General features: G+C 51.2%; 3 protein-coding genes across 3 annotated transcripts; 1 reads left to right on the forward strand and 2 right to left on the reverse strand.

The window, feature by feature from the left end:
- Positions 1 to 569: 569 nt before the first annotated feature.
- Positions 570 to 7927, reverse strand: LOC135456795 (myo-inositol 2-dehydrogenase-like). The gene is made up of 9 exons (XM_064730903.1): positions 7686 to 7927; positions 6591 to 7115; positions 5738 to 5808; positions 5293 to 5401; positions 4539 to 4669; positions 4061 to 4168; positions 3050 to 3168; positions 2174 to 2330; positions 570 to 1751 (listed from the first exon to the last, which is right to left on the reverse strand). Exons 1-9 carry the CDS (start codon positions 7925 to 7927, stop codon positions 1603 to 1605), a joined length of 1611 nt encoding a protein of 536 aa, XP_064586973.1. The 3' UTR covers positions 570 to 1602.
- On the forward strand, positions 7917 to 10648 carry CCDC27 (coiled-coil domain containing 27). Its single transcript, XM_064730537.1, has 6 exons — positions 7917 to 8160; positions 8969 to 9099; positions 9246 to 9323; positions 9594 to 9806; positions 10204 to 10308; positions 10424 to 10648. Exons 1-6 carry the CDS (start codon positions 8061 to 8063, stop codon positions 10556 to 10558), a joined length of 762 nt encoding a protein of 253 aa, XP_064586607.1. The 5' UTR covers positions 7917 to 8060; the 3' UTR covers positions 10559 to 10648.
- Positions 10649 to 11060: 412 nt separating this feature from the next.
- Positions 11061 to 16370, reverse strand: LRRC47 (leucine rich repeat containing 47). The gene is made up of 7 exons (XM_064730536.1): positions 15728 to 16370; positions 14881 to 15327; positions 14070 to 14186; positions 13254 to 13369; positions 12862 to 12964; positions 12385 to 12474; positions 11061 to 12207 (listed from the first exon to the last, which is right to left on the reverse strand). The coding sequence occupies exons 1-7, from the start codon at positions 16364 to 16366 to the stop codon at positions 11995 to 11997; spliced, it is 1725 nt and encodes a 574-aa protein (XP_064586606.1). The 5' UTR covers positions 16367 to 16370; the 3' UTR covers positions 11061 to 11994.
- Between the last annotated feature and the right edge of the window lie 415 nt (positions 16371 to 16785).

Genomic DNA, 16785 nt, shown 5'->3' on the forward strand with positions numbered 1-16785 from the left:
AGCCTTCAGCTGCCTCTTGTCCCTCCTCTTCCTCGGGGACTGGTGAGCTGCAGGTGCACTCACCATCCCTGAGGCCATCCCACCTCTCACACCACAGGGATTGGGGAACCTTTGGGATTGGGAATCCCCTGGTGTGGCTGACAGTGGTCTGTGTCCCCAGGAAATGGCTCAGTAAAGCACTTTAATGCTTTAAAGCTTTTGCAACAACCACTCACATTTCCAGCGTTCCCGGGGCTGTTCCCAGCAGTATTAATGGATCACTCTGTGATAGGAATTGTATTTTTTGTAATGTTATCTTTGGAAAATGTGTTATTTTTATAGCTGTGGTTACTCTTTGTTTTGTTTTGGGTTGTTTTTTTGTTGGTTTGTTTTTGTAACACAATAAAAGCACATGTGGGAATTCTTGCATTTGGAAATTAAAACTGGACAGAAAGTGCCCTCTTAACCCAGAGTAAACCTTCAACTGTAGGACCTCAAAGGACCTAAAGCTACTGAAACAAAAAAGAAACCCACCATTGTGTACTAATCTGCTACAGCAAGTACAGAGAGGCAAAAAACAGCTTCTGGACACATAAAACTTTTTTTTAATAAATGGCTAAAAAATAGTGAATGGAATGGAGAACAAGCATTAAGACACAGTTTTTCTGAGCTTGAAAAATGACACTGTTAAAAACAATTTCCCAAAAAGAACACATTATTCTAGTTTTAGGAGTATATATTCCACAGATAGGAATTGGAAATTGATTCTTGCAAGAAGTTTATAAACTAATGCCTTGGAATGGAAGAAGTCTAGAATGTTGTTGTAATTCAATAAAAATACAAAAAAAAGGTTTCAAAAGATCTTGAAAACTGGCACGTGACAGCCAGACAGGAACAGTCAGAGCCACACATCTTCAGAAAGCTCCACACACATGAGAAAGGTCCAAAGCTCCTGGCAGACACTGCCTGGCCTGTGGCTCTGCCTTCTGCTGTCTGTGTCCCAAACAGGATCATGGAACCCAGACTGCTTTGTTTGAAAGAAACCTTAAAGCTCATCCCATCCCACCCCAACACCTTCCACTATCCCAGGGTGCTCCAAGCCCTGTCCAGGCTGGCCTTGAACACTCCCAGGGATGGGGCAGCCACAGCTGCTCTGGGGAATTCATTCCAGCCCCTCACCACCCTCAAAAGGAAGAATTCATTCCATATATCCACTCTAAACACACTCACAGATGCTCCTGTGGTTTTTTGAGCATTAAATAACCTCCCTCATGCCACTGCTGGGAAGGCACCTGCTTGTGACTACTCCTCCAGGCAGAGGAGAACAGTAACTGTTCCCTCTCCAAGGGGAGACTTCTCTCTCCTCCCAGCTACTGGTGGTATTACACCACCCTGCCTGGCCCGAGGAGCATCCCTCTTCTCCCAGGAAAACAGAGCTCTGTGGCCACCTGGATGAAACCACAGAGAATTTCTTGCAGGCTCTGGCTGACATGGTAGGAACCCTGCCCTGCCCCAGCACCAAGTGCTTCTGGTTCAGCAGTGCCTCTGTCTGCTGGGCATTCCCAGTGGGAACACCAAAACCACCATCCAGGCTTCTGTTGAGCCACTGGGTGGGAGTGGCTGTCACACAAGCTCAGCCTTGACCCCAGGTGGATCCGTGGCACTGCTGTGCAAGTCCACAGCAGATCTGCTCCTCCAGGACTGCTCGGCTGCTGCAGCCACCTGGATGGTCCAGAGGAACTGCTCCTTGGTGACCACGGGGGGCTCCTGGCCTGTGGGACAGGAACAAAGCACTGGATGAAACCCATTGTCCCTGTGAGCACAGATCCCACCACAGCACTGAGGCCGCAGGACTTAAAACATTTCAGCCCCTCCTCCTGCCCTGTCAGTGCAGCCACAACAACTGAAATACTGCTGAATAAAAATAGCTTGGACTAGATGGTCTTCAAAGCATCTTTGTATCCAAGCCACTCCATGATTCTGTGATTTTTATCCCTTCTGGGCAGCCAGGATTCTGGCTGAGGATCTCTTGGCTGTCACAAACAGCAGTAAGGTCCAAGGCAGTTTCCCCTCCCAACTCTCATTTCTTCCCAGCAGAGTTTCAGATCATCATTCCCCACCCATCTCCATGACCTGACATGGTACATCCTCCAACAAAGCCAACCCAAAGCCACCAATTATATCCTTGTCCCACCTTTCAGGGTTCTCAGGAAGTGCCTGAAGACCTCCCTGTAGGCATCTCTGTAGCGCTCAGCTTGTGTCTGGGGACAGATGGACACTGAAGTCCCATGCTCTGTGATGCCCAGGGGGTTCTGGTTGTCCACCCTTAAGGTCCCTTGAGACCCATGAACCTGAGGGAAGGAGCAAAACAGGGAAGAAAGAACATTTTTAAGTTATCACATTTTCAATCTCACACAGATTCTCACCAGAAAAGTCCTGGTTTGTAAAACCAAGACTAAAGTAGGTTCTGAAATGAGGAGTCACACCTGCCCCAGTCCTGGTATGGCTCAGACACAACAAGAACACCATGGATCTGCTGTAGTACAGTGGCTTCCACTTGTGTGATCAAAGCAAAGCCCCTTTTACAAGTCCCTAACAGAAATTCCTCCCCAAGACCAGCCCCCATAGCTGTAATTATTCATTACTGTAGGAATCTACACTTTTCTTCCTCTTTCATATGCAGGACTCCTGCTACACAGCTGAGACCACCTTGGAAAGGACAAAGGAAATCTGCACAATTTCAGCCTCAGAAGAGCTGACCTGTTCCTGCTCTGGTATGATTCATGTAGCTCTTAACACCACATAATGCATGGGACAGAGAGAAAATTTGGGTGAGGAAAGAGAAAGTGGATTGTAGATTGGAAAAGGACAAGAAGCCACTGCTGCTGAGGCAACAGCCAAACAAACATGTGGCACTTAAAGCTCTGCTCTGGGTGACAAGGTGTTGGATTTGATAATCCTAGAGGTCTTTCCCAACCTCAGTGATTCTGTAACACAGGGGTTTTGGGAAAAGTGCTGCAGGCACACTCAAAGAAGTCAAAACAGACTTGACTGAGCAGCAGGACCCCACCTCCAGCCGCTGGTCACAGCTCCTGGTGCAGTGCTGGCTGATGTCCAGGGTGACAATGGCTCCGCTGGGGAACTTCATGCTGATGGTGACCGTGTCCACATCTCTCAGGCAGCCCATGTCTGGGGACAAAACAGGCCTGGCTCACCCCAGGAACAGCAAACCAGCAAGTTCTACAGCTACAAACTGCTGTTCTTCCTTCGGGAGGTGACACTGGCTTTGTGACAGCTTCCCACAGCACCCCAGCTGCTTCACCAGCATTCCTGATGGAACACAGGCAGTTCTGCAGGAACACACAGCCCCAGGCCCAACTCCACCTTCCCAGCCTGTAGCTCTCTAATGAGGGCACCCACCTGTGCTTCCAGGATCAGGCAACTTCCAGCACGTTGCTGGGACAAGGCAGAGGGTACAGAACCCTCCTGGAGGGCTCTTGTTTGCTGCATTTCAATGTGTGCCATGGAAAAGAGCATTGCATCCTGCCCCTCCTCACCCCAGCCAGCCAAGCTTGGCAGCTGCTGCAATTTCCTTAAAACTCTGCATTTCCATTTCAAAAATGGCAGCTTCCACCTTTTATGGTTGATTTAAATGAGTGTGGTAACCCAGAGCGAGCATATCAGCCCAACATGACCCAGAGCAAACACACAGCTTTGTGCTGGGATCCACAGGGAAGGGCCAGAGGAAAGCAGAGAATGAACATTTCATTGACATTCTTGTGAGCTCAAACCTTAGCTCAGTTATTTTCTGCACTCTGGTTTCCAAACCTGGTGTCCTGCAGAGTCGTGTTCAATGATAACTCCACTGAAACTGCTTCACATCAGCAGGAGATTCACCAGATTCAGAGATCTTCACCAAATACCCCCAAAGAACCTGCCTTCTGTTCCACCAGCCTGTTAATTCAGCTGCTCCATGATGCAACAATTGTCATGGCTATAATGCTCTCGTTTCTTCTTCCTTTCTAGTTTTAACCCTGAACTCCAGAGGTACCCAATAAACCATCAAAAGACTCATTCTTACCTGCACAGAAGGCATGGCCCAGGGAAAATATTGTATCTGGCACACTCTCTCCCAACAGCAAACTGATAATATCTATGTCATGCACGGCAGCATTGTAAAAAATTCCACCTGGAAGAACCAAAACTGGGCATTAATGTCTCCATATTGAAACCCACAGCCAAGGTACATTTCTGAACTGCACAGAGATGGTATAAAAAGTCCCCACAGTGAAGAAACTAATAAAGGGACAAAAAAATACACAGAAATGAAGTTTGGTAAAGAAAACACTCCTCAAAAAACACTCCTCCCCATGGATCAATCTTAAGGCTATAAAAATTCAGGGGAATTCCCACAGAACACAGAGACATTTCCAGGTTTTGGATCAGCCTGGTCTGGTTACGGCGTCTCTGCCCATGGCAGGGGGTGGAACAGATGAGCTTAAATGTCCTTTCCCACCCAAACAATTCCATGACTCTGAGTGAAGGGAGCTGCTGGGTACCTGAGGCTTTCAGCAGGCTCAGAGAGGCTGCAGGATAGAGGCTGCTGATGGTTGATATCCGGTGGATGCTGCCCAGGGCCCGGCTGTCCCAAACCTTCTTGTACAGGAACTGCAGGGCTGGGTCAAAGCGCCTTCCAAGGGAAACAAGGATGAGGTGGTTAGGAAAATTAATCCACAAACATCAGAGGTTTATGTCCAAAAAGGAGACTGAGGAGTCTTTTTTGGCTTTATTTGAATAAAGGCAGAGGCCATGGGGCATTCCCCTGGAATCTCTCAAATTTTTGGAGGATGCAGCCTCCTTTTTATCCCAATTTCCCAACCACATTTCCCTTCTCTCTTTCCCCATTGGCTGAGGTACTTGAGAGGTTCAGAGTTCCCAAAACACCTGATACCAAAGATTTCCCTCTAATGTGTATAACCCTCCCTTTTGATTTTTAATTCTTATGGAATTTAGGGGTTTTTCTTCCCTACTGTTTCTTTCATCTCTCAATGTCTAATTTCACTGATCAGCAAACCTAAAGTTTATTTATAAAAGCAAATATCTGTTTCCTTTCACCAATCAGTGAAATCCTTCCCATTGTTTTTTATCTCCCAGTGCCAGTTTTATCTACCAGCAGACCCACAGCTTGTTTGTAAAGACAAATCCACTATTCCTCTCAAGGTGAAACCAAGCTGATTTGAGGACCAAGTCAGGAAAGCCTGAGGAACATGGGATTTTATAAAGATTAAATCACAGGAAAACCACTGGTCTTACTTGTAGAACCCACACACGAGTGGCCTCCCACACCTGTCAGCCTCATCAAAACAGGCTTCTGCTGTCTGTCTGTCCAAGCTGGGCAGCCCCTCACAGAACACACCTTTACCTGTGCAAAACAGGACACACACAGGGCTCAGGGGAGACACAGCTGCACAAAACACCTTGATCTTGCAGGAACAGCTCATTACATTTCTGGTTTTGATGGCATTTACCCCCTTCTGCCTGTCTGCTGTGGTTTCAGCTGTCCCAGGAGTGGGACTGCCCAGTCATACTGGGACCAGCATAGCACAAACCCCACTGGTGTCCAGCCATTAACATCAGCAGGGATCTCAGTCACTAATTACACAATTTGAGAGCCTGCACAGCTCCAGGGCTGCTGCTGAAACACAAACACACTCACAAGTGCACACCAGTGGGCACAGGGAAAAGCTGCTCCTCTCACCTGCTCGTAAGGCATCTCTTACCATCTCAGGGGCTTTGTCAGGTGGGGAACAAATAATGGCTCCAGAAACTCTGCAGGAATAACAGAGATCTTCAGTAAGGACAAGCTTTTCACTAGATCAAACAATGCTCAAAAGCTCGATTTGGTTACAGTTAAAAAAACCTAAAACCCCATTGCTCTGGAAGAGCCAGCTGGGTTATAGAAGGAACTTGGTGCCTGCTCCAAGGATGAAATATAGTGACACACATAGGTTAAAATCACAAGTGGCACAAAGGAATTGCACTACTTTTCCTGCATCTTCTAGGAGAAAATCTTTTAAAGGTTTCCTTTACAAGGGATTTAAATCCAAAGTATTTATGTGGTAGAGCTGCTGATCAATGCATTTTAGCTTCCTGTGATTCTTTACTTTCTAGTATCAAATCTGCCTTTCCTAAAAGCTCTGCCTTTTGCTCCTGCAATATTTTAGACCTGACAGCAACAGCACTTTACTGATGTTACAGTTGTTCAGTTCAACTGGAAAGCAAAACGCCACAACCCTCCCACAATTTACACCAACCCTTGCTTATCTCAGAGCTCCAAGAGCCACCAAACTCAGCCGACTGCTCTGAGCCAGGGAAACTGGCAGGCAGCAGGGAAGGTGCCATTTGTTATTGTTCTGTGGGACTGGAGGAAATTTTTTTTTTTAATTTCTTAACACAACAAGAAGAGGGGAAGGCAAGGCTTGTATGGAATCCCCCCACCCTGAGAAGAGCCACATCCAGGAGCTGGTGGCCAGAGGCACAGTCTGGGGCTGCTACAGAGTTTCCCAGAGGGGAAGGCAAGGCTTGCATGGAACTCCTGCCCTGGTCAGTACCGTGGATCACTGAGTGCGATGGTGGCCTCCTGCTGCCGCAGCACCCTGGTGCCAGCCGGGACCTTGGCACCAAAGGCTCGTTCCACCTCCTCCAGCTGATCCTCCACCACGTAGAGCAGGCAGCAGCCAGCTTCTTCCAGCAGGGTTTGCAACAAGGCTGTGCTCACAAGCCCTGCGCCGAAGAGCACGAGGCCGACGCCGCTGCAACCGTGACATGAGGAGGGTGTCAGGCTGTTGGAGGCATCAGGCGCGGGCCCACTTTGGCCAAGAGGTGCAATCCTGGTGTAGGAGGTGGCCAGCGGTGAGGGGTAGCTGGTAGAGGTGGAGGGTGTTGGGTCATCCCTGTGTGTGGCGGCGATGGGGTGGTGGGGAAGCAGGAGTTTGTTGTAGGATGGTGGAGAGGGGATCATGCTGTAGCCAGTGCTGGATCCAGTGGTGATGAGGAAGGAAGGATGGGAGAGCAGGGAGGGCACGTCGAGTGGCAGGGGCAGGCTCAGGCTCAGGCCGGAGTCGGGATCTGAAGAGCTGAGGAGAGAGATATCAGAGGATCAGAGAATATCCTGAGCTGAAGGGGATCCACAAGGATCATCAAATCCAACTCTTGAGAACACCCCACGTAAGAACAACCCAAGAATGCCACTATATGTTGTCCAAATGCTTCCTGAGTGGGGTCAGGTGAGACAGATATAATTAAAGAATCATTAAAGTTGGACAAGACTTCCAAGATCATCAAGGCAAACCTTTGACTGAACACCTCCTTGTCAATTAAACCACACCACTAAGTGCCACCCGCAGCTCCCTCAGGCACTCCCCATAGGACTGACTCCCCAGCTCCATGCCCTTCTCTGGCCACACTCCAGCCCCTTAATGTCTGTTTTGTAGTGAGGAACAGAACTGGGCACGGCACTTGAGAAGCCTCAGCAGTGCCCAGGACAGGGGGACGGGCACTGGGGACACTGTTCTGGGGTCGGGTGAGACTGAGATGGAGCGAGTGAGGCAGGGAAAGGCCGGGTGCACCCGAGCAGGGGTCGGTCGGGTGAGGCTGAATGAGGCAGGGAAAGGCCGGGTGACCCCGAGCAGCGCTGTGTCCCTCACCGGAGCCCCGGGGCGCGCAGCCCCAGCTGCCGGAGCAGGCGGCGGTTGCGGCAGTGGCGGCCCGAGCTGAGGTGCTCCAGGATGCGGTCGCGGCGCACCCTCAGCGGCAGCTGGCACGGCGTGCACAACAGCGTCTCCACGGCGCCCGCCGGGCCCGGGCCCGGCCCCGGCGGCTCCCGCCGCACCGACAGCTCCGAGAACTCGGCCGCGTAGTCGTGCAGCGTCTTCCTCCTCCGCCCCATGGCCCGGCCCCGCTGACTCGGAAGCGGAAGGCCCGCCCGCCTCACGCCGTTGCCCGGCAGCGGCCCCGCTCCGAGCCCCGAGGAGACGGGAGAGACTCCGGGAGAGACCCCGGCTCAGCCCCAGCCCCGGGCGATGGAAGCCGATGACTCGCAGGAACCAGAGCTCGCCGAAACCATGGGACAGCTCCAGCAGGAGCTGCGGAAAGCCAAGGATGACCACAAGATGGCCATAGGTACCGCGGGAGGTGCCCAGAACACGCCTTTACCTGCCTAGGTTTCCTTCAGTTCGGCTCCTTTCACCTTGGAAACATTGCAGGGTATCGCTCACAGGGTGAAAAGCCGCTTGTTTTGAGATCACTTTTTTTATGCCCTCGGAAGTGAAGACCATGAGAAAACCCAGCAGAGAAAGCGCTGAGCAGAGTAGCAAAGCAGGGCTTGAGATGCCCACTCTGCGTGTCCTCAGAGCAGCGCCCACCTCAAAGTCGGGTTGTTTAATACACATGGAATCACAGAATGGTTTGGGCTGGAGGAACCTTAAAAATCACCCAGTCTCACCCCTGCCATGGGCAGGGACACCTTCCACTATCCCAGGGTGCTCCAAGTCCTGTCCAGCTTGGCCTTGGACACTGCCAGGGATGGGGCAGCCACAGCTCTGGAAAACCTGTGCTGAGGCCTCCCCACCCTCACAGAGAAGAATTTTTTCCATATATCCACTCCAACCCTGTTCTCTATTAGTGTGAAGCCATTCCCCCATGTACTGTCACTCCAAAACCTTGTAAACAATCTTTCTTGTCATCTTCTTGTGGTACTGGAAGGCCACAATTAGTCACCCTGAAGTGAAACCACCTTTTCTTCTCCAGGCTGTACAAACCCACAAACCACATTATCACCCAGAATTACTGTGGCTGCAGCATTAATGTGACCCAAGTCTGGTCCCAGACTGTTCCCACAGTGGCTTTGTTTATGCTCACCTGAAAAAAGCAGCCACGGAGCGTTCAACAGGGATTTGCTTTGCTAACAGAGTACTCTCCCACTTCACAGGCGCCATCTCTTCCTTGCAAAGACAGATGGAGATCCAAGAATCCGAGCTTCGGAAAATCAGATCTGAAAAGGAACTGCTCCAGAAGCAGCTCAGAGAGAGAGAAGTCCAGCTCCAAGCTGTGTCTGACAAGGTACGGCCCAAGAGCGTGGTGGCCATGGCTAGCAGGAGACACAGCAGCTGGGAATTTGGGATTTTTACAACATGTCCCTCTCTCACAGGCAGGAGGGAGGGGAACCTGTAGCTGTGAAACTGAAGAGTAAAATATTCTCCTTCCAGTTTTGCAGCCTGACAGAAGAACAGAGGCAGGAAGAAGCGGTGGTGGCGATGGTGGAGGAGAACCAAAACCTTCAACAGGTGAATTTGAGCAAAGCCTCTAGAGAAAAGTCTGGTGTTTGCTGCTTCACTGGGCTGGTTTTAGGGCTGGTGGCATTTTGCATATAAAACCCCCACTCAATCCAAGTACTTTTAGAGAAAAACACCAAATTATAACAGTTATCAGTACTGGTGAGATTGTCAGTCCAGAGATTCTGCCCAGGAAACATTTGGACTAAACAGTGGGAAAATGAGGCCAAACTTGCTCACTTTCTTCTCCCCAGTGACAGCTGGATTCCTGTATCTGCACAGGTTGTCGCAGAACAGGAATTCCAGCTGGCTGAGCAGAACAAGCTCATCAGTGAGCTACAGGGGACAATCAGCCAGCTGCAGGCTGAGGCTGTGAGCACCCGCCTCCACCTCCTGGAGCAGAAACAGGCCCAGAGGGAGACCCAGAGGCAGCTTGAGGCATTGCAGCACACAGAGCTGCAAACCAGAGTGGCACTGGAGCTCATCAGCAGCAAGGTAAGCGTGGCCTCTTTCACCTCAGAGCCCTGTCTCCCTCTTGGGAATCTCAATCCATTTGCTCCCTAGCTGTGGAGCAGGCAGCTCTTGTGCCACTTAAAAACAAAAGAGACCTCAAATACCAGAAACTCTTGAGAAAGCTGAGTTCAGGTCAGATTTCTAACATCCTTCCAGACCCAAGGTAACAAGAAGCACCCTAAAGTCATCTCCTGCAGGCAGATGTGCCAGGGAAAGAGCCTTGGCCCACCTAGACCCACATGGTTACCACAGCACTTTCACTGAAGCCCAAACTGCCTGTAATGTCACATAAACACAACACAGTCTCTGTAAATCAGTGCAAATGCCAAGGAACTGCACATAAAGCCTGAACACACCTGCTGTTCTCTTTTACCCAAAGTTTGAAAGGTACAGAAACAAAATAATCCAGGCTACGTTCAGCGTGGAGGGCATCCAGGACCCCCAGGGCGAGCTCACGGATGATGACGTGCTGGAGGCAATGCAGGTATGTGGCTCTTGCAGACAGCTTCCAGCAGCCAGGAGGGGACTGCTGAGGTAAGAGAACACTTTGCAGTGCTGCTCCCAACCTTCCCACCTCTTCACACATGGCTGGTTTTCAGAAAATCTTCAACGAGCGGACGGAGTTCCAGCAGATGCTGAAGAACAAGGGCAGCAGGACATCCCTGCTCAGCAGTGACAGCAGCACAGCATCACCAGCAAGGAGAAGGAAATCCTCCAGGATGGAAAAGCTCTGAAGGCTGAGCCAGAACCCATCACCAGCTCAGGTTCTGGGCTCTCAGCTTGGAGCTGGTGCCTTACAAGAAATAAAACTCATTTTACTGACACCAAGTTCTGTGGGAGTATCTGATTCAATTGTTTCAGCCATGTTAAAGCCATGCTTTAAATGGTTAAAGCAAATTTCTGACGCTTCTTCAATTTGATTGTTCAAGATATAACTCCTGTAAGTTCATTGGGAAGAAAATTTGTGAAATCAGAATGGGCTGAGTTTTCCCATGGCAAATTACAAGTGCAGCAATTACCTGTCCCCTGTATTCCCTGGTCTATGTTAATTCTGAATCAGAGCACAAGTCACTGGAAGTCCTTGGTCTGCAGTAACACTTGACTTCCCAGAGGAGCCTGAAGCACAAGGCTGGCTTGGCTACAAGCAGCTGGGCAGTGTATAATTCCCATTTTAACCTTGGGAAGTTTTAAGTGACCTGACTGAACATCCCCCAGTGCCAAAACGAGGGACAGTGCCAGGGCTGCAAAAGCTGTTTTATTTTTCCATTCCATGTGCAAGTCCTAACATGGGGATGCATTTGACATAGCAGCAGTTCAGTTGGAGCTCTGAGATGTCATTTTTTACCAGAAAAGAGTCAGTCTGGGGGCCACCTTGCCTTAGGGAGAGGTGTGAGTGCACACCAGTGCTCACCCACACATATAGAGACTGCCAGACAAGAACTGCTCCAACTTCCTGTATTTTGGAAGTGCTCACCCACAGTAACTCTCTGGGCACACACAAGGTCACCACAATTCCCACAGGGACGGAGGATGGCCCTGAAGTGCACTGAGACACACAAACCCTCAACAAATCCCTTAAAAATGGAAGCTGTGCTCATGCCTGAACACAAAAACCGTCACATTAAAATGCATCCCTCAAGTTCTGACAGCAATTAAACGCTTCTGACACCAACTAAATGTTCACAGCTATTCCAGATAAAATTCTGCAGAACAAGATGTCAGCAAAGTGCTCTGGCATTCTGGCTCCAAGTTGTACCCAGCAGAGGACCTCAGTTCCACACTGCCAATTACTGCATTTCTCTGCTGCCATAAAAATGATCCAGATGAAACACCAGGAGGAAAAAGTGATCTTGCAGAAAAATGTGACTGTGCTTGTTTTAAACGTTGTAATGATCTTCTCTACTGCATTCTGACATCCACCAGCTTCTCTGCCTTCAGTCCATGTTTGAAGATGCTGCTCTTTTGCACAGGTGATCTCTGTTAAGGATGAAAATCCCAATTCTCCTTGCTGTAGCTCACCAAACTCTGAAGCCATTGCTTTCCCAGCAGGATGCTCCACATCTTTTCTTTAAAAACCCAAACCATCTCACTGTGCACCAGTTGTGTTGTTGAATATACGTAAAAAAACCCAAATAAAGGCAATGGAATCCTCTCTCAGCTCAGGCAGCTGCTAACGGATCACAGTCAGCAGAGAGGCCACTGTGGCCAGGTCAGTTTTGGAAGGATAAAGTACTTTCAAGTTCCCATCCGTGTCCACCACTCGCACCTGCTCCACCACCAAGGGCAGGTTCAAATTCCCTGCTCCACAGAGAGCATCTGATTCCATATCTGAGCCAGAGCCTTCCTTGTTCTCCAAGGCAGATCTGTTCAGCTCTGCAATTTTCTGTTAAAAGCAAAATACAGAGAACAACATCAATTCTGTGGCAGGGAACGAAGAGAGGGAGTAACAATACTACAAAAATACAAATCAACTTCTGTGTTCTTCTCAACGCATGTGAGCAATGACACATTTGGTAGGAGGCCCCCCAAGAACGGAAGAATATTTTCCTGAACTCCCTACCAGGATAAGGGTGTCCATGACATCTTTGCAGATCTGTAAACTGGTATCACTCGTCACTTCCAGAAACAGGTCCCGGGTCTCTTTTCTAATCTGTAAGAGTTTCAGAGATGAAGCAAGTCAGGAGTCAGAGCAGCTCACCCACAGCCCCCTGGACACATCCCAGTGCACAGAGTGAAGGCTTTCACCCTGTTTAATCAGGGGCAAAGCTCTGCTGTTCTTTACAAATAAAAAACCATACTATTGCCCTTCCAAAGCTTTTGCACAGGCAGACTGGTGCTTTGGAACAGATTTAAAGAGGTAAAACTGTAACTGCCAGATCCCTCTCAGTCTGACAGTGGAGCCCATATAAACTGTAAGAGTTTATACTTGGACTACAAGCACAAGTTTCACAGAACTGTGTATGCCTTTGACTTAAACATCTCTCAACAGAAAGAAACACTGCTTAGTTATTAATGTATTTCCATGAATGGGAAGTACCTTTGTTTTCTCACTATTGGTTATTGGTGGGAAGGAAATCACAGCACCTTCAGCATCCACCAGGCACGGGTAGTTGTCTTTGCCATCCAGCAGCTGCAGGTACCTGCCACAAGAAACAAAGCAGCAAGAAGTGAGCAACAGAGAGAGCAGCTGGACACAAGGGCAGGAAATAGTGACAAAAAGGAATCAGTGTGTGATCTCAGCACTGCTTTACAGCCCATTTGCTACTACATCAAGTTTACCTCATCTCTGATTCCCTCAGCTCACAGCACGTGCACCACACACCCTTCAACCCTCTCTGCTTCCCTTCTATCTGCTGTTCTGAACACATCTGCCACATCCCCAGTGCAGTCACCTAAATGTATGTGGGAAAACCACAACAAGGCACTGACTTGTGCAGCCCAGAGACGTTCTGACGCTTCTTCTGCTTCCGCTGCTCCTCAGCCTCCAGCTGCAGCTGCCGGAGAAGATCCTTGGCCTTGATCTCCTTCCGACCCAGGGGCATGATCTGCACCACACAGGAAAACAAAATATTTTTGTCACAGACAACTTTTATGAAAAATCCTTTCTTTAGGATTTTTTTTCCTCCTGAGAAGCTGAGAGGCCTCAGGAACAAAATGTAAACATTGATTATCTGCTGCTGCAGAATGCAACAGGTTGATCTGTGATTGGTCTCATGTGGTTGTTTCTAACTAATGGCCAATCACAGTCAGCTGGCTCAGACAAATAGTCTGAGCCACAAGCTTTTGTTACCATTCCTTCCTATTCTATTTTTAGCTAGCCTTCTGATGAAATCCTTTCTTCTATTCTTTTAGTATAGTTTTAATGTAATATATATAATAAAATAACAAATCAAGCCTTCTGAAACATGGAGTCAGATCCTCGTCTCTTCCCTCATCCAAGAACCCCTGTGAAAACCGTCACACATTTTAACTGAATTTCACTCAAACACCAGGGTTACAACACTCCCCTGTAAGCAAGTCAATAATTAAACAATATCCCTGCATGTCTTCATGCCTTTTTCAGCATGGAAATAATTTCCATTTCACATGGATTGTTGTAACACCCACTTGAAAAACAGGCTCAGTCACTAGTACTAAACCAGGCACCTGGTACAGCAGGACAGCAAGGAAATCAGTACAACATCTAAAGTTCCTGGAGTTTGTTTTCTAGGTTCTAGGGGATAAGAAAACATCCTTAAGCCCTACCTTGAGCTCATCAGGAGGCTGAACATCATATGTCAGAGGAGCTTTGACCAGCTGCAAGTCATGGGTGGCAATGGTGGCCACTGTGCGCTTCTCACAGATGTCCTCGTGCAGCTTGGTCTGAAACATAGAGGATGTCATCAAAAAAGGTGAAAAAGTCAATGTAATTTATCCCTACTATGTGCAGATTTTTCTGTATTTAATGTTGGCAGCACTAGGTGACTAAAACAGAGCCCTTCCCTTCACCTGGACCTCCGTTACAGCCCAAATGCAAAGGTAGCAAAGCCTGACAACATGCGACATGTTTGTCTACAGGGAAACCAAATTTTAAGTCAGAAAGCAATCCCAAATATTTAAGCCTTGTAACCTGAAAGCAGCTCCCACCTGCCACCTAAGGTCTGTGAGCAGGATACCTCAGTCAGGAAGCTGGGAGTGTAACAGGGTTTTAACAGATCAGGGACGCTGGAGCCAATCCAGGGGATCTCTACACAGGGTTATTTTTAGCTTTTAACAGGTTCCACAGCACTAACAAGCTGCTGTTACAGTCACAACACAAATGTGAGTGTGTCCATTTCCCTCATAGCAATACCTGAGCTCTGATGGGTATTTCCCAAAACCAGTTCTGCTGATTTCAGACTGACTGGGCATGTGCTGCTGGCAGGGACAGCTCACCCTGAACCCTCACAGCTGCTGGGCGAGGAGCTCACCTTAAGTTTCCAAACTCATCTGCTGGAAGAGGCCTAGAACAGTCTATTTCCAACTCTGCCAGCAACATTCCCACTCCAAATGAGTACCACGAGGCTGCAGCTGTTACCTGCATGGTCAGGAACCTCTTGAGAGCATTGCCCGGCTTTAAGTTCACTCCTTTCAGCACACAGCACACGATGAAGGCTCGCACATCCTTGACGCTCGGGCTCACTTTGACCACCAAAGGCGCTGGGTTCTCAGAGACGTGCAGAACCTTCACCAGCAGCTTGCTCGCCTCTTCCACCTCATCCTGCTCCCCATCCCCACCATCCTTCTTCTGCTGCTTCTCCCTCTTCTTCTTCCTGACGTCCTCTCTGCCAGTCTCAGCCTTCCCCTTCCCACGTCCCCCGGCCCGTAGGTACTCCAGAATGGCCTTGGTCTGGCACCCATTGACCATCTTCTCCAGCCGCTTGTCCCTCAGCTGGTTGCCCTTGAAGTTGGCCTCCTTCAGGCGGGGGCAGTCGGCCAGCGCGGCGGGCAGCTCCCGCAGCTGGTTGTTGGCCACATCCAGGCTCTGCAGGAGACAGAGATGGGTCAGGGGTGAGCGATGGGGATGCTCTGGAGGAGACAGAGGTGGGACGGTCAGAGGTGCGCGATGGGGACACTCTGGAGCAGAGATGGGGCGGTCAGGGCTGCCCCAGGGGACACTCTGGACAAGACAGAGATGGGGCGGTCAGGGATACACGATGGGGACGCTCTGGAGGAGACAGAGATGGGACGGTCAGGGGTGCGCGATGGGCACGCTCTGGAGGAGACAGAGATGGGACGGCCAGGGGTGCGCGATGGGCACGCTCTGGAGGAGACAGAGATGGGACGGTCAGGGGTGGGCCATGGGGACGCTCTGAAGGAGCCAGAGGTGGGACGGTCAGGGCTGCCCCACGGGGACCCGTGCGGGGCGCGGGCTCGGCTCCCACCTTGAGCGCCGGCAGCGCCGCGATGTCCGCACCCAGCTCGGCCACCTCGTTGTCGGCCGCGTCCAGGCGGCTGAGCAGCGGGAAGGGCGCGGGCGGCCCGTCGGGGGCCAGGAGCCCTCCGGGCAGCGCTCGCAGCCGGTTCCCGGACAGCAGCAGCTCCTGCAGCTGCGGGGCCGCGCGGGCGAGCCCCGGGCCCAGCTCCCGCAGCCGGTTCGCGCTCAGGTTGAGGCTGCGCAGCTGCGGGAAGGCCGGGGCCGCGTCCCCCGCGCCGCCGCCCGTCCCTCCGAGCGCGGCGGGCAGCGCCTCCAGCCCGTTCCCGGACAGGTCGAGCAGGCGGAGCGCGGGCAGGGGCCCGCCCAGCCCCTCGCCCAGCCCGGCCGGGCCCAGCGCGTTGCGGCTCAGCACCAGCGTGTGCAGCGCGGGCAGCGCGGCCGCCACGCCCGGGCCGAGCTCCCGCAGCGCCGCGCAGCCGCTCAGCTCCAGCGACTGCAGCAGCGGCAGCGCCAGCAGCGCCTCCGGCAGCCGCCCGCCGCCCGCCGCCACCCGCTCGGCCACCGCCGCGCCCGACAGCGACAGCTCCCGCCGCCGCTCCCGCGCCGCCGCCTCCAGCTCCGGCCACGGCCCCGCCGCCGCCGCCATCGCGCACAGAGCCCGCCCGGAGCCGCCGCCGCTGCCGTGCAAGGGCCGCCCCCGGCTCGGTCCCGCCCTCGGGGAGGGTCCGGCCGCCGCCTGAACCCGCGGCGGGAACGCGGCAGCGGGAATGCAGCGGAACGGGATGGGATCGCTGCTCCTGGATGCAGTGATACCTTAAACAAGGGCAAAATACGGGACCGCATCGCTGCTGAGCCGCGGGTCTGCCCCAGCGGGGCCGCACAGGTCCAGGTACAGCTTACACAGGTAAAGCTCACACACGTACAAGTCACACAGGTCCAGGTACAGCTCACACAACTACAGCACACACTGGTACAAGTCACACAGGTCCAGGTACAGCTCACATATGCAGTTCACACAGCTACAGCACATACCTGTATAGCTCACAAGTCACACAGGTCCAGTGA

This window comes from Zonotrichia leucophrys, chromosome 21 (assembly GCF_028769735.1).
Source record: "Zonotrichia leucophrys gambelii isolate GWCS_2022_RI chromosome 21, RI_Zleu_2.0, whole genome shotgun sequence".
Lineage (NCBI taxonomy): Eukaryota > Metazoa > Chordata > Aves > Passeriformes > Passerellidae > Zonotrichia > Zonotrichia leucophrys.

What these genes read in the sequence shown, in the direction of transcription:
- LOC135456795 (XM_064730903.1), bottom strand. Translation starts at nt 7,927, where the DNA reads ATGGGGCGGAGGAGGAAGACGCTGCACGACTACGCGGCCGAGTTCTCG. An exon ending in ATCGCACTCAGTGATCCACG is followed by an intron (nt 5,809 to 6,590) that starts GTACTGACCAGG and finishes TTATTCCTGCAG; the next exon opens with AGTTTCTGGAGCCATTATTT. An exon ending in AAGAGATGCCTTACGAGCAG is followed by an intron (nt 5,402 to 5,737) that starts GTGAGAGGAGCA and finishes TGTTTTGCACAG; the next exon opens with GTAAAGGTGTGTTCTGTGAG.
- CCDC27 (XM_064730537.1), top strand. Translation starts at nt 8,061, where the DNA reads ATGGAAGCCGATGACTCGCAGGAACCAGAGCTCGCCGAAACCATGGGA. An exon ending in TGACCACAAGATGGCCATAG is followed by an intron (nt 8,161 to 8,968) that starts GTACCGCGGGAG and finishes CCCACTTCACAG; the next exon opens with GCGCCATCTCTTCCTTGCAA. An exon ending in ACGTGCTGGAGGCAATGCAG is followed by an intron (nt 10,309 to 10,423) that starts GTATGTGGCTCT and finishes GCTGGTTTTCAG; the next exon opens with AAAATCTTCAACGAGCGGAC.
- LRRC47 (XM_064730536.1), bottom strand. Translation starts at nt 16,366, where the DNA reads ATGGCGGCGGCGGCGGGGCCGTGGCCGGAGCTGGAGGCGGCGGCGCGG. An exon ending in AACGTCTCTGGGCTGCACAA is followed by an intron (nt 12,965 to 13,253) that starts GTCAGTGCCTTG and finishes TTCTTGTGGCAG; the next exon opens with GTACCTGCAGCTGCTGGATG. An exon ending in CCAATAGTGAGAAAACAAAG is followed by an intron (nt 12,475 to 12,861) that starts GTACTTCCCATT and finishes AAACTCTTACAG; the next exon opens with ATTAGAAAAGAGACCCGGGA.